This window comes from Podarcis vaucheri, assembly GCF_965113315.1.
Source record: "Podarcis vaucheri genome assembly, chromosome: 7".
Classification (NCBI taxonomy): domain Eukaryota; kingdom Metazoa; phylum Chordata; class Lepidosauria; order Squamata; family Lacertidae; genus Podarcis; species Podarcis vaucheri.
The window spans coordinates 89,366,808-89,381,032 of NC_138765.1; the positions used below are offsets into that span (position 1 = coordinate 89,366,808).

General features: G+C 47.4%; 1 protein-coding gene across 6 annotated transcripts; it reads right to left on the minus strand.

The window, feature by feature from the left end:
* Positions 1 to 1,538: 1,538 nt before the first annotated feature.
* LOC309536220 (uncharacterized protein) lies at positions 1,539 to 12,688 on the minus strand. 6 transcript variants are annotated; one of them, XM_082230223.1, is made up of 4 exons: positions 12,092 to 12,688; positions 4,819 to 4,969; positions 4,069 to 4,155; positions 1,539 to 3,802 (listed from the first exon to the last, which is right to left on the minus strand). In XM_082230223.1, the coding sequence occupies exons 3-4, from the start codon at positions 4,079 to 4,081 to the stop codon at positions 2,598 to 2,600; spliced, it is 1,218 nt and encodes a 405-aa protein (XP_082086349.1). In that variant the 5' UTR covers positions 4,082 to 4,155; positions 4,819 to 4,969; positions 12,092 to 12,688; the 3' UTR covers positions 1,539 to 2,597. The 6 variants fall into 6 exon arrangements, with proteins under 6 accessions (XP_082086349.1, XP_082086348.1, XP_082086344.1 ...); XM_082230222.1 differs by lacking the exon at positions 12,092 to 12,688 and adding an exon at positions 8,468 to 8,588; XM_082230218.1 differs by lacking the exons at positions 4,819 to 4,969; positions 12,092 to 12,688 and adding an exon at positions 8,468 to 8,581.
* Between the last annotated feature and the right edge of the window lie 1,537 nt (positions 12,689 to 14,225).

The following is a 14,225-nucleotide window of genomic DNA, read 5'->3' on the forward strand; positions in this document are numbered from 1 at the left end:
CTAGGGACAAAGGTGAGAGCTGTTTCCTAGTTCTGCTGGATCTCTCAGCGGCGTTTGATACCATCGACCATAACATCCTTATGGACTGTCTTGAGGGGCTGGGAGCTGGGGGCACTGTCATACAGTGCTTCCGCTCCTTCCTCCTGGGCCGTGTTCAGAAAATGGTGGTGGGGGATGAGTGTTCAGACCCCTGGGCTCTCACTTGTGGGGTGCCTCAGGGTTCCATCCTCTCCCCCATGCTTTTTCATATCTATATGAAGCCGCTGGGAGAGATCATCAGGAGGTTTGGACTGGGTGCTCATCAGTATGCAGATGACACCCAGCTCTACCTCTCCTTTAAATCAGAACCAGTGAAGGCGGTGAAGGTCCTGTGTGAGTGCCTGGAGGCGGTTGGAGGATGGATGGCGGCTAACAGATTGAGGTTGAATCCTGACAAGACAGAAGTACTGTTTTTGGGGGACAGGGAGCGTGTGGGTGTGGGGGATTCCCTGGTCTTGAATGGGGTAACTGTGCCCCTGAAGGACCAGGTGCACAGCCTGGGAGTCATTTTGGACTCACAGCTGTCCATGGAGGCGCAGGTTAACTCTGTGTCCAGGGCAGCTGTCTACCAGCTCCACCTGGTACGCAGGCTAAGACCCTACCTGCCCGCGAACTGTCTCACCAGAGTGGTGCATGCTCTAGTTATCTCATGCTTGGACTACTGCAACGCGCTCTACATGGGTTTACCTTTGAAGGTGACCCGGAAACTGCAATTAATCCAGAATGCGGCAGCTAGACTGGTGACTGGGAGTGGCCACCGGGACCACATAACGCCGGTTCTGAGAGATCTGCATTGGCTCCCAGTACGTTTCCGAGCACAATTCAAAGTGTTGGTGCTGACATTTAAAGCCCTAAACGGCCTCGGTCCTGTATACCTGAAGGAGCGTCTCCACTCCCATCGTTCAGCCCAGACACTGAGATCCAGCGCCGAGGGCCTTCTGGCGGTTCCCTCATTGCGAGAAGTGAGGCTACAGGGAACCAGGCAGAGGGCCTTCTCGGTAGTGGCGCCCGCCCTGTGGAACGCCCTCCCATCAGATGTCAAAGAGATAAACAATTACCTGACATTCAGAAGACATCTTAAGGCAGCCCTGTTCAGGGAAGTTTTTAATATGTAACGCTGTATTGTTTTTAACACTTGATTGGGAGCCGCCCAAAGTGGCTGGGGAAACTCAGCCAGATGGGCGGGGTATAAATAATAAATTATTATGAGCTTTGATGATCGGCTAAGGCTTTGGCAGGATGCCAGATTGTTATTGAGAGAGTTGGACGGAAGGAGAAGCTGGAGTCTTGCCAGAGCTTTGGCGGGACGCCAAATTACTCTCTATCTAGACTCAAACAATAACAAAAAAGGGAGAGAAGATGGCGTGTGACGCAGTTGAAATTACAGCCTCATTCTCTGATAAGACTGTATTTCAACAAAGTCTCTCCATATCTTCAAACAAGCTGATACCTTGCCAATAATAATTAAAGCCCTCCACAAAGGACCGCACCATTAAACATCAAATTCTCAAGTTTTTTTTAAATGAAGTTTCACTTGCATTCCATTTCATTAATTGACTCTTTCTCCATGAGGCTTGCCAAATCATGAAGTAGGTGTCAGTACTGCAGTGTTTCATTCTTTCATTGCACAGTGTGACACTGTGCCTTTAATTGCCTAATTACCTAATGTATCGTCGTGTGAGAACGGGAGCGATTTCTATATCTCCTCCTCCCCTCTGGTCCTTGCATCTGGCTTTTGCTGAAGGATACGGCTGCGTGAGTCAGCTCGTCGCTCTGTGGACTTCTGATCTTCTCGATGCTGCTTTCCAGCCAGAGTCTGCTTCTGCTGTACTCTTCTACTACGGGCGAAGTTCCTCACCATTCGGACAAGTGAGGGAGGGCGTTGGCCCAACAGCACTAAGTATAAAAAAAGATGAGACGCTCACCTCACATCTTCTGTAGCAGAGCGACAAAAGTCCTTTCAAAGTCCAAATTCAAATCTTTGTTGAAAAACAGGAATGCTCCCGCTCATGGCGTTGGCATTGGAGATTTTCCAATTCGTGCAATGCTAAACACCCAGCGCCCCTGCCTCCACTGTAGCGAGTGGCAGATATCGGACGGCGTGCGGGTGAAGGCACGTGCGCCCCATCCCTGGGGGGTTCAACAGGGATAATTACCCCCAGATTCACCTTGTTTAATTGCACGACTAGGGTCCGGTGTCCTGGGAAAGCAGCCAAACGCCATAGGCCATCACACTGGAAGTCTTCTCCAAAGTCTTTTTTTATATTTTCTCTCTGATAGTAAGAGCTGACAGTGAAAAGGAACTATCTCTGAAGGGGGTGGATCTTCATTGGGGGTTTTAAGAAGAAGTTGGATGGTCATGGGTGCTTGAAATGAGATTTCTGGAGGGGGTTGGACTAGATTCGGAATCTATGATTCTATACTTCACCCTGGTGTGAGATCTTAAATTGACTTTTTAACAAGTGAAATTTTATACACATTCCATGTGCTGATATGCTTTCAACCCCGTATGAATTATTTGGTGGGCCATGAATGAATCTTTTCCCACATTTCAAACACTAAACCGTTTTCTCTCTTGTATGGATTCTTTGATGCGAAGTGAGATTGGTGCTATGACTGAAGCTCTTCCCACATTCGAAGCACTGATAGGATTTCTCCCCCGTATGAATTCTGTGATGGGAAGCGAGGTCACCACTCAGACGAAAGCTCTTCCCACATTCGAAGCACTGATAGGGTTTCTCCCCTGTATGAATTCTGTGATGCAAAGTGAGACCATCCTTCCGACTGAAGCTCTTTCCACATTCCAAGCACTGATAGGGTTTCTCCCCTGTATGAATTCTTTGATGGGAAGTGAGATTGGCGCTGTAACTGAAGCTTTTCCCACATTCCAAGCACTGATAGGGTTTCTCCCCTGTATGAACTCTTTGATGGGAAGCGAGGTCACCACTCAGACGAAAGCTCTTCCCACATTCGAAGCACTGATAGGCTTTCTCCCCTGTATGAATTCTTTGATGGGAAGTGAGACTATCCTTCCGATTGAAGCTCTTTTCACACTCCAAGCACTGATAGGGTTTCTCCCTTGTATGAATTCTTTGATGGGAAGTGAGATTGGCGCTTTGACTGAAGCTCTTCCCACATTCCAAGCACTGATAGGGTTTCTCCCCTGTATGAATTCTTTGATGGGAAGTGAGATTGGCGCTTTGACTGAAGCTCTTCCCACATTCCAAGCACTGATAGGGTTTCTCCCCTGTATGAATTCTTTGATGGGAAGTGAGATTGGCGCTTTGACTGAAGCTCTTCCCACATTCCAAGCACTGATAGGGTTTCTCCCCTGTATGAATTCTTTGATGGGAAGTGAGATTGTCGCTGTAACTGAAGCTCTTCCCACATTCCAAGCACTGATAGGGTTTCGCCCCTGTATGGATTCTTTGATGGGAAGTGAGACTATCCTTCCGATTGAAGCTCTCTTCACACTCCAAGCACTGATAGGGTTTCTCCGCTGTATGAACTCTTTGATGGGAAGTGAGATTCTGGCGGTAACTGAAGTTCTTTCCACACTCCAAGCACTGATACGATTTCTCCCTACTCTGTGTTCTTTCGTGTGAAGTGAGGCTATTCCTTCGAATGAAGCTCTTTCTTTGACGGGAGGTACACTGGGAGCTCTGACGGATGTTCTCTCCACACTCTGAATATTTATATGACTTCTCCGCTATGTGGATTCTGTTGTGCTCCCCCTTGTTCTTCCCTTCTAATTTATCACCATCTGCAATAAAGAGAGAAGCTAATCAGAGTCTCAGGAGGAAATGGGAACTCCAGATTATTGAACAATGTTAATGAATGCTTGTGATAGAGGAAGAACAGAAGAGAATTAGATGTGAGGCCTTACTATAGGTTTTACTGTTTTTGTTTTCTGGTATTAACTGAGATATTTATTGGCTTTAATCTGGGATAGATTTTGTTCTGGCTCAATCATGGAATCCACTCCATCTCCAATCACAACTTATGTTATGATCCAAAAGGGATCCTTACTGAGAGAGTCCATGATCCCAAGATTCTCCTCCTTGACTTCTTTATGCAAAGCTCTCTGGTCAGGATTCAGCAACGTCCACCCCTTGTCTGTGAAACAAACAGCAACATCTTCACCTGAACACTCCCCATCAGAAGTTATCTCAATCTGGTTGGTCAAAATTTAAATTGACAGATGGCAATATATACAACTTAGAAGTATATTCAACAAAGATCAAAAGAAAGGATTTGCGAAAGAAGATTTGAAATTTAAAGTCACAGTGATACAGAATAACAAGAAATTGTTACCCAAAACCTATAGTCTTTTATTGCACTGGGAATTGATGGAGGAGGAAATGAAAGAAACGATGATTAAATGGTCTCAGGATCTCAGACATACTATCTATCTAGAGCAATGGGAGAAACTCTGGCAAGAGGCTATACGATTTACTGCCTCATATACAATTAAAGAACATTTTGTAAAGATGTTCTATAGGTAGCATTTAACGCCAGTTAAGCTGGCAAAGATATACAAATTGAAATCCAACCTCTGTTGGAGATGTGGTGGAAAAATAGGAACAACAATACAGATGTGGTGGAGGTGTGAGGAAATTAGGAAATTTGGGATAGTAGTGCACGAAGAACTAAAGAAGATGTTGAAAATATCAATAACAAAGAAACCAGAGACATATCTCCTTGGATTGAGAGATGAAGAGATACCATGGGGGGGGGGGGTTCCTATATGCAAGTACTGTGAGGAGAATCAGAACTTACAGGGTTAAACAGTTCTGTGTGACGTCTCACATTCTGAGGTGTGGTTTTGTTCACATACGGGAATCTTTCTTTGTGTGTGAATTACTTTCGTTTTTAGCTGTCGAGCCGAGGAGATGTCCGCTCGATCTCCAGGTTGATTTATGATGTTTTTCTGTACAATGATTAAAGACTTCTTAGATGAGCAAGAAGCCTGCGTACAGCCTTGGATTTATCACCCACCCAAGGCACGACCGCTGCTGTGAAACTCAGCTTGGAGCCAGGAAGACAGCTTAAGGCTCACAGTTGGCACGGAGAGTTGGCACAGGAAAGTGTGGCGGACGCCATTACATTCCACAAGTACAGCTGCTAGAATAGTGATTGCTGCTCGGTGGAAGTCACAAACTATACCCACAAAGGAGGAATGGATTTGTAAACTAGATGAATATTTAATTCGGGCAAAATTAACTGCTATAAGAAGAAATGGATCCAAACTACAAGAAAGAAGATTCCACCTAAACATTAGGAAGTACTTCCTGACAGTAAGAGCTGTTCGACAGTGGAATTTGCTGCCAAGGAGTGTGGTGGAGTCTCCTACTTTGGAGGTCTTTAAGCAGAGGCTTGACAACCAAGTGGAAATGTTTTGATGAATATATGGCAAAATATTGCTCAAGGAAAGATACACTAATATGCCTAGATTAAAATGCGAAGTACTTGTTACCGGAAAATCCGAGGGCTCTCTTGGACAAATGAAGACACCAACCAGAGCAATTCAGAGCAAAACAGCAGCCAGTAGGCTCGGTCTTTATTCAGAGGAAAGACTGTCGTGACAGGACTCCCACCGCCCACGAGGTGAAGCAAGATGGAAGCCCCGAACAAAGGGAGACCCTAACTTTTATTAGTTACTGTCAGGGGTACAGGGACAGAGGCACAGGGAAGGCAGGAAATGGAGAGCGATGGAGAGGAATCCCAGGAGAGCGAGGAAGAGGATAGCAATGACGCAGGGGATTCCATGAGTCTCTCCAGCGAATCAGAGGATTCCCAGAAGGGGGCGCCTGTGGTAAGGGCAAGGGGAGCCCCGGGGGGGAAAGTGTCAGGAGCGGGGGGCCAGCAGGGGACCCCAAAGCGGCAGCTGGGAATCAGGGCCAGCCTCCCCACCAGAGCGCAGCGAGGGAGGGGGAGGTTCCAGTGTGTCAGAGGGAGCAGCTCCGACGACAGAGAAAGGGGAGGGATCAGAGCAAGCTGTTCTCCCAGAAGGGGAGGAAGGCAGTGAGCAGAGTAGCATAACTGTCAAAAGGAAGGTTAGAAGTTGGGCGCGCGCGCCAAGTTCAAATGAGGAGGCGCGCGGGAGAACAGGGAGCCCGGAGGAGGAGGGGCCAGGACCCAAAGCCCGCAGAAGGGGGCAGGAGCAGTCTGGAGACTCCGCTTCAGGAGAAAGCAGGAGGGGGGGAACCCCAGCGGGCAGAAAGACCCTGCGGAAAAGGAAAGAGAGAAAAAGGTGGAGCAGCGTTAGCTTATTAAACTGGTGTAGGGGAGGGACCGATTCAGAGGGGACTTCAAATGTCTAGGGGAAAGAGACGTGGGGCTGCACGCCTCGGTTGTGGAACCAATAATGAACTGCAATAAACATCCTTGTATATAAGAAGAGCTTGGCGTTGGTCTTTTGTGAGCTGAGACCTTAGGCAGCCCTGACAGTTACTAATCCCCTAAACTACACCCTCAGAATTACATCATATTTACATCATGATTATATTAAAAATAGGAGGAGTCGAGGAGGGGCTGCACAGGTAATCCGAGTGTCCTGACACCTGGCCGGAGCCTCCTCTCCCCTCCCCACATGAGTCATATTTAAGAACAAAGGGAAAGGGCGAAGTTTCCTGCCCCCTGAGGGGAATCCGGTCACAGTCCTTTGTGAGAGTCCGCGCAGAATACACTAAAACATGCAGTTCATTGTATCCCTGATAGCCTTCTGTCTGAGCCCATCACGATGGCTATCAAGGTTGTCACGTCAACTGGGAAGGGCCGCAGAGTACGTGACTGCTCGGTCAAGGGATTATGGCTGCCCAGTATCAGGCCACCCCCCTTTGATAGTCCTTGTAATATGTAGTAAAATAAAAGTGGTCCGGTGAGAATCCAAGGTATGGCTGATTTTTGGTGAATTTATAAAGAATACTGTTCTTGAAGTTCGAAGCACTTTCGCTTTCCGGAAGCAACTTGCAGCATTTTGATTAAATCAGTCACGGTCGATTGAACTCGGAAACTTTGTATTGAAAGCTGTCAAAGGCAAGGGAAAAGAGCGCCTGTAGCCTGCAGTACCTGCGTGGCCGCCGCAAGGGGCGCTGTTCGATAACGCTGATTGGCTGAGGCAGCCGCCGATTGACCCAGAGTTCAGGCGGCCGGTCTACTCGTAATACAGATAGGGCGATGCGGAGTGTTATAGCGAAAGGCTGTCAGGCTAGCGCTTCCTTATTTACGGAAGGCTTTTTAGAAAAAGAGATGGCCCTCTAAAGGGACATCTCTTGGGTCAAGGGGGATGCGTGTGTGTGTGAGTGTGGTGCTTGTGTATTACGTGTGGGTGTGAATGAAGGGGGGGGCCTCCGGCGACATACTGGATGGAAGAAAAATTAGTAAGGAAAGATAATAAGAATATGAAGATGATTTGAGAAGGTTGTAGAATGCAAAGATTATTGTAAATTGCATAATGTGGAGGAAATCCAGTGGGGAGGAGGGAAGTGGGAGGAGGGAGAAAAGGATAATATGATGGATTGAGGCAATAGAAATGTAAATGTATGGGGGGGATGGGGAGGAAATGGTGTTGGCTTTGGTACATCTGTATTGTAAAGTAATATGTGAAAACCAATAATAATAATAATAATTTAAAAAAAATTAAAACAGGAAAATATTTACATTTATACGTAAATCTCTTTCTTCACTTTGAACCCCCCCCCCCCCATTTTCAGGATAAGACCAACTCGGTATTGTTTCATTGGTAACAGAAGAGGAAAAATGACTATTACTCACTTAATCTAAGCACAACGGCCACAAGAGCTCCAGTCTAGGCATTGGGCTCTGCGATGTTGAATGTTCTCTGTGCTCTCCTGTTTCCCCTTTTTTTTGTTTCAGTTGAAAGCAATTCATGCACCCAGGACTCATACACTGACCACTAATGATGAACTATATGTTATAGATACTCCTGCAAATTTATTCTGCTATGTTTGAGATATACAGACTCAGCCCACATATTTGTATCATCTATTATTCCTATCTTCCCTGTTAATAAAAGTTATACAAAAAGAAGAGTAAAAGGCAACACACGGAGGCCCCATCTGAGTTCACACTGCACAGCAGGATCAGGTTCCTTTAAGGAGTCCAGTGCTGTGCGATGGATCAGTGAGTTGTCAGAGATTGCTAGGGCATTCAGATCACAGAACTGGTTTTAGACCTTTTGAGCTGCCAATACATCGTGTTGGCCGGGGAGCTGTGATGTATTCCTAGCTCAAATTGCCTGCAGATGACAAAGGCGCAGGCAGGCAGGTGGGGGAGCCCGAAAAGGTGCTCCCCTTCTCCATCTCCATCTGCCTGCCTGCCTGCCCCCACCCCCTAGCTGAGCAGGCCCCAATTCCTCTCCGGCTCCATCCCTCCAGGTCCCCATCTCCCCTCCCCTGGGACTCACCAGATCTCTCGGAGGTCCCTGGCAGGGAACGCTCAGAGGTTGTGGGGAGGGATGCAGGAGACAGCCGGACCAGGTCAACCGTCCATCTTCCCCCTTCCATCCTTGCTAGCTTTGCAGGATCTGTCTCTTTCACCCTTTCTGAGGAGTCAATGAGCCAAAACAAGCTGGAGGGTCCTGGGAGAGAGGAAGAAGCAAAGGGAGCCTCAGAGGCCCTGCAAGGATTCTCCTCCCCTAGATATTCTCCTGCCCCTGGAGAAGCACAAATAGGACAGCCCCTTTGCTAATCACCCCACTTCGTAAGGATGGCAGGGTCTGTCTAGTAGTGACCTGAGAGTTGATCCCATTGAACTCATTGGGGCTTATGGACAGAACATGGTGCAAAAAACAGTCACCACCCTGTCCCTAAGCCTGAAAACTGCAAACCCAGAGCATGGGCAGAAAATAGCAGAGTAGCTATTACAGTGGTACCTCAGGTTAAGTACTTAATTTGTTCCAGAGATCCATACTTAACCTGAAACTGTTCTTAACCTGAAGCACCACTTTAGCTAATGGGGCCTCCTGCTGCCACTGTGCCGCTGGAGCACAATTTCTGTTCTCACCCTGAAGCAAAGTTCTTAACCTGAAGCACTATTTCTGGGTTCACGGGGTCTGTAACCTGAAGCGTATGGAACCCGAGGTACCACGGTACATGTGCTGTAGGTGCCTGCATGCTGGGTTCTTTGTATGCAGAGCCCAGTTCACAATCTTTGAGCTCTCTCATTGCAAGCCAGGCAGATGTGGCCATATTTGCCTCTTGCATGGGGACCAAATCTTTTCATCTCCAATTGGTAGGAAAGAGGGTTCATTAACCTGCTGGTGGGGGGAGGTGGCTTTTCAGCCCATCAATTCAACTCATGCTGGAATATCTGGTGGGCTGGATCTGGAGCACAAAGGGTCAAGTTCTACTTGCATGAGCCCTTGTGTTCCTTCTTCAAACTCATTAGGCAGGAACGTCAGAGGTCCAATCTGATAGTATTTCATTCTGGGCTTCATATGGCAGAGCACAGAAGGCATGTAATCCATTCTTTTCAGTTCTATCAAGTAGGTCCTTCCCCAGATTTCTCAAGTGCAAGGACCCTGGGCTGTCTGATTTATGGGGTTCCTTGGGGTCCAGGTCAGCTGACTAGTCAGGATTGTCACCTGCAGAGTATATGTCAACTAAAGGATAATAGTCTGCCTTGGATTGAGGACTTTTTGGAGGTGTTGCTGTATGTGGAAGCAGAGGAGCTGGTGATGCCACATTTCGGAATAATCTTGAGACTGATACACCACTCCTCCATAGATATTCTCTGTGCTTAGACACCATATTCACAAACTTTACGCTCCTCTTGTGACAAGATTCCCAAAGGCTTAGGGTAGCTTGAGAGAAGTAGCTTATTTTGAGACAGCACCCATTTCCAATTCCTTTTTATGAAAACCCTCTCCCTAGTTGGTTTGGTTTTGGCTTTTGACAGGACATCAGACCATTTGATAACCTTGCATATCGTTTCATATTGATATAGGGATCTGGTGTGCAGATTCTAGCATAGTACAAGCTTCTTAGTGTTCTGTCTGGACCCAGAGCACGAGCTGCTCTTAAGTAAGTTAAAAAGTATTTTCAAGTCAACTTTTTAATATTGCACTATTTTTAACATTTTTAACATTTTTGCTCTTCTTTGTACTTTTAGACCTCCTTTTGCCATGTGGACGAATCAAACCTCCCTTATTGATCTATTTTTAATGGTATGGAAAGAGAAATTGTTGTATTATCTGGTTCCACAGACTCTGCTAGATTTTATTCAGAAGGTTCTACAAGTACCTATCAGGATGGTAAGAACTTTATTACAGTCAGCCAAAAAGGATTTTAAGTGTTCCATGTCCTCTGTTAGTACTACAAGCCACCCAATGACTGATAGTCCCTCTTTGGTCCCAGAAGTTTGGGAGTAGCAGTCTTTTATACTTGCTTTAATCTTGAATTTTGCTTTCAGATTAGTTCCTCTACTTGTTTAGCCTGAATTTGGCCTTGAGTCGCTTGAGCTCCTGGTCTCAGTGCCAGAGATGACTTAGCAGTTGAGCTGCCTGGGCCCCAAACCTCTTTCTGCTCATCCTTAGAGCTGCTGAGAGATCCTATAAGGTCAGTAATAGGATCTGGCTCCTGCTGTTTCTTAGCCACCTCCTCATTTTCCTTATTCACGTAAAATTGAGTAATTTTTGCTTGTGCTTTCTTCAGAGAAGCTCTCTTTGGAGGAGGGTCTGTGGCACTTGGGGAGAGAACATACATTTTGTAACTACTCCATGTCAACACTGTCTTTCCCCTTAATTCCTCATGAAGTTTCCTTATACCATATGCCTTATACCATATACTGATCACTGCACAGCAGGGTCAGGTTCCTTTAAGGAGTCCAGTGCTGCGCAATGGATCAGTGAGTTGTCAGACATTGGCAGGGCATTCAGATCACAGAACTGGTTTTAGACATTTAGAGCTGCCAATACATCACGGTGGCCGGGGAGCTGTGACCTATTCCTAGCTCAAATTGCCTGCAGATGACAAAGGTGCAGGCAGGCAGGTGGGGGAGCCCGAAAAGGTGCTCCCCTTCTCCATCTCCATCTGCCTGCCTGCCTCCCCCACCCCCTAACTGAGCAAGCCCCAATTCCTCTCTGGCTCCATCCATCCAGGTCCCCATCTCCACTCCCCTGGGACTCACCAGATCTCTTGGAGGTCCCTGGGAGGGAATGCTCAGAGGTTGAGATGAGTGATGCAGGAGACAACCTGACAAGGTCAACTGTCCATCTTCCCCCTTCCATCCTTGCTAGGTTTGCAGGATCCGTGTCTTTCATCCTTCCTGAGGAGTTGAGGAGCCAAAACAAGCTAGAGGGTCCTGGGAGAGAGGAAGAAGCAAAGGGAGCCTCAGAGGCCCTGCAGGGATTTTCTGGCTGGAGGGGAAGCCTCCCAATATGTTGGGGGCCCCACCCACAGCAAAATCCCTGCTTTATCTCATTTCTGGCCAGAGAACTTTCCCTCTTCACCCTCCATCCCTCCATGTTCCCATCTCCCCTCCCCTCCGGCAAGGCTCCCCACGCTGCGGGTGTCTGCCTGGCGAGGGGGGCGCTCTGCTTCAGGGCGCCCCGCCCACCGGGCGGCAGGCTGCTATCCGCAGCCTAGACATCCCTGCCGGACCTCCCGCAGAGCTGCCTAGGCTGCGGATGTGTTCCTGAAGCCTGGAGAGCGAGAGGGGTCGGTGCACACCGACCCCTCTCGCTCTCCAAGCTTCAGCAAAAGCCTGCATTCGCCCCATAGGACGCACCCAGATTTCCCTTTCATTTTTGGAGGGGGAAAAGTGCGTCCTATAGGGCGAAAAATACGGTACATTGAAGAAGGGCTGGGCAGCTCAGAGCAGCCTCATCCTGGTTTGAAAAGGCAGGACTGGTGGAAGAATATTCCCAGACAGAACAGGAGATGCATCTCCTATGGAGAGTTGTGGGTGTGTTAACATCTCAGGTGCTGTAGGCGGCGCTATGGGGCTCCCCCAAAATAGAGGAGGTTTGTCCTTCAGAGATCTGTATGGAATTTCAAAACTGATCTTATGATCCAGCAGGGAGCCTTACCAGAGAGGCCACGATCCCAGGATTCTCCTCCTTGACTTCCTTCTGCAGAGCTCTCTGGTCAGGATCCAGCAGAGCCCAGTCCTCCTCTGTGAAAGGAACAGCTACGTCTTCAAAACACACTGGACCCTAAGGGGAAAAGGGAGAAGAAAGATGATATTATTCTACACGTTGCTCTGTTCTTTTCTGTAACAATTTTGTTGTGTATTTAATTGATGGGTACAGTGGTACCTCGGGTTACAGATGCTTCAGGTTACAGACTGCACTAACCCAGACATAGTACCTCGGGTTAAGAACTTTGCTTCAGGATTAGAACAGAAATTGCATGGTGGTGGTAGTGGAGGCCCCATTTTCTAAAGTGGTAACTCAGGTTAAGAACAGTTTCAGGTTAAAAATGGACCTCCAGAATAAATTAAGTTCTTAACCCGAGGTACCACTGTATTAATCTTTGTGTAAGCGGGGGAATTCACGTAATAATATTATTATCTATATGGCACTCATCTTCATGGAAATCTTTGCAAGCGTTCCCATTTTCCAGATGGAAGGACCTCCTCTCCCTTCATCTGGTGGGGTGGACCCTCCCCCTGCCCTCAAGCCAACTTGAAGGGGCACCAGGAGGGGGTGGGGAGGGGAAGCCCCATTGTGCATTGTGAGGGGAGGGAATGGTTGGTTGGTTGGCATCCATCTGTCTTAGGAGACAATGGAAGAGTGTGTCTTTGGGAGTGAGATCTGGGGGAGAAACATGTGTTGTTGCATCTGGGACACAGGAAGTGGTCTGGAGATGCAGAAGGGCTTTTCTTCCTTTTATATATTTGAACATGGCTATCATATCACCCCTTAACCTCCTCTTCTCCAGGCTAAACATGCCCAGCTCCCTTAGCCGTTCCTCATAAGGCATTGTTTCCAGGCCTTTGACCATTTTGGTTGACCTCCTCTGGACACGTTCCAGTTTGTCAGTGTCCTTCTTGAATTGTGGTGCCCAGAACTGGACACAGTACTCCAGGTGTGGTCTGACCAGAGCAGAATACAGTGGCACCATTACTTCCCTTGATCTAGATGCTATACTCCTATTGATGCAGCCCAGAATTGCATTGGCTTTTTTAGCTGCCGCGTCACACTGTTGGTTCATTTCAAGTTTGTGGTCAACCAAGACTCCTAGATCCTTTTCACATGTACTGCTCTCAAGCCAGGTGTCCCCCATCTTGTATTTTTGCCTCTCATTTTTTTTGCCCAAGTGCAATACTTTACATTTCTCCCTGTTAAAATTCATCTTGTTTGTTTTGGCCCAGTTCTCTAATTTGTCAAGGTCGTTTTGAAGTGTGATCCTGTCCTCTGGGGTGTTAGCCACCCCTCCCAGTTTGGTGTCATCTGCAAATTTGATCAGGATGCCCTTGAGTCCATCATCCAAGTCGTTGATAAAGATGTTGAATAAGACCGGGCCCAAGACAGAACCCTGTGGCACCCCACTAGTCACTCTTCTCCAGGATGAAGAGGAACCATTGATGAGCACCCTTTGGGTTCGGTCAGTCAGCCAGTTACAAATCCACTGAGTGGTAGCAGAGTCAAGACCGCATTTTACCAGTTTCTTTACAAGAATATCATGGGGCACCTTGTCAAATGCCTTGCTGAAATCAAGGTAGGCTACATCCACTGCGTTCCCTTCATCTACCAGGCTTTTTTCTGTCAAAAAACGAGATCAGGTTAGTCTGACATGACTTATTTTTCAGAAATCCATGCTGACTATTGGTGACCACAGCATTCCTTTCTAGGTGCTCACAGACTGTTTGCTTAATGATCTGCTCCAGAATCTTCCCTGCTATTGATGTCAGACTGACTGGGCGGTAATTATTTGCGTCCTCTCTTTTCCCCTTTTTGAAAATAGGGACAACATTTGCCCTCCTCCAGTCTGCCGGGACTTCGCCTGTTCTCCAGGAATTCTCAAAGATGACTGCCAGTGGTTCTGAGATCACATCTGCCAGTTCTTTTAATACTCTTGGATGCAGTTCATCTGGCCCTGGAGACTTGAATACATCTAAACTGGCCAAGTATTCTTGTACTATCTCCTTAGTTATTCTGGGCTGTGTTTCCTTTGCTGAATCATTTGCTCCAAATTCTTCAGGTCGGGCATTGTTTTCTT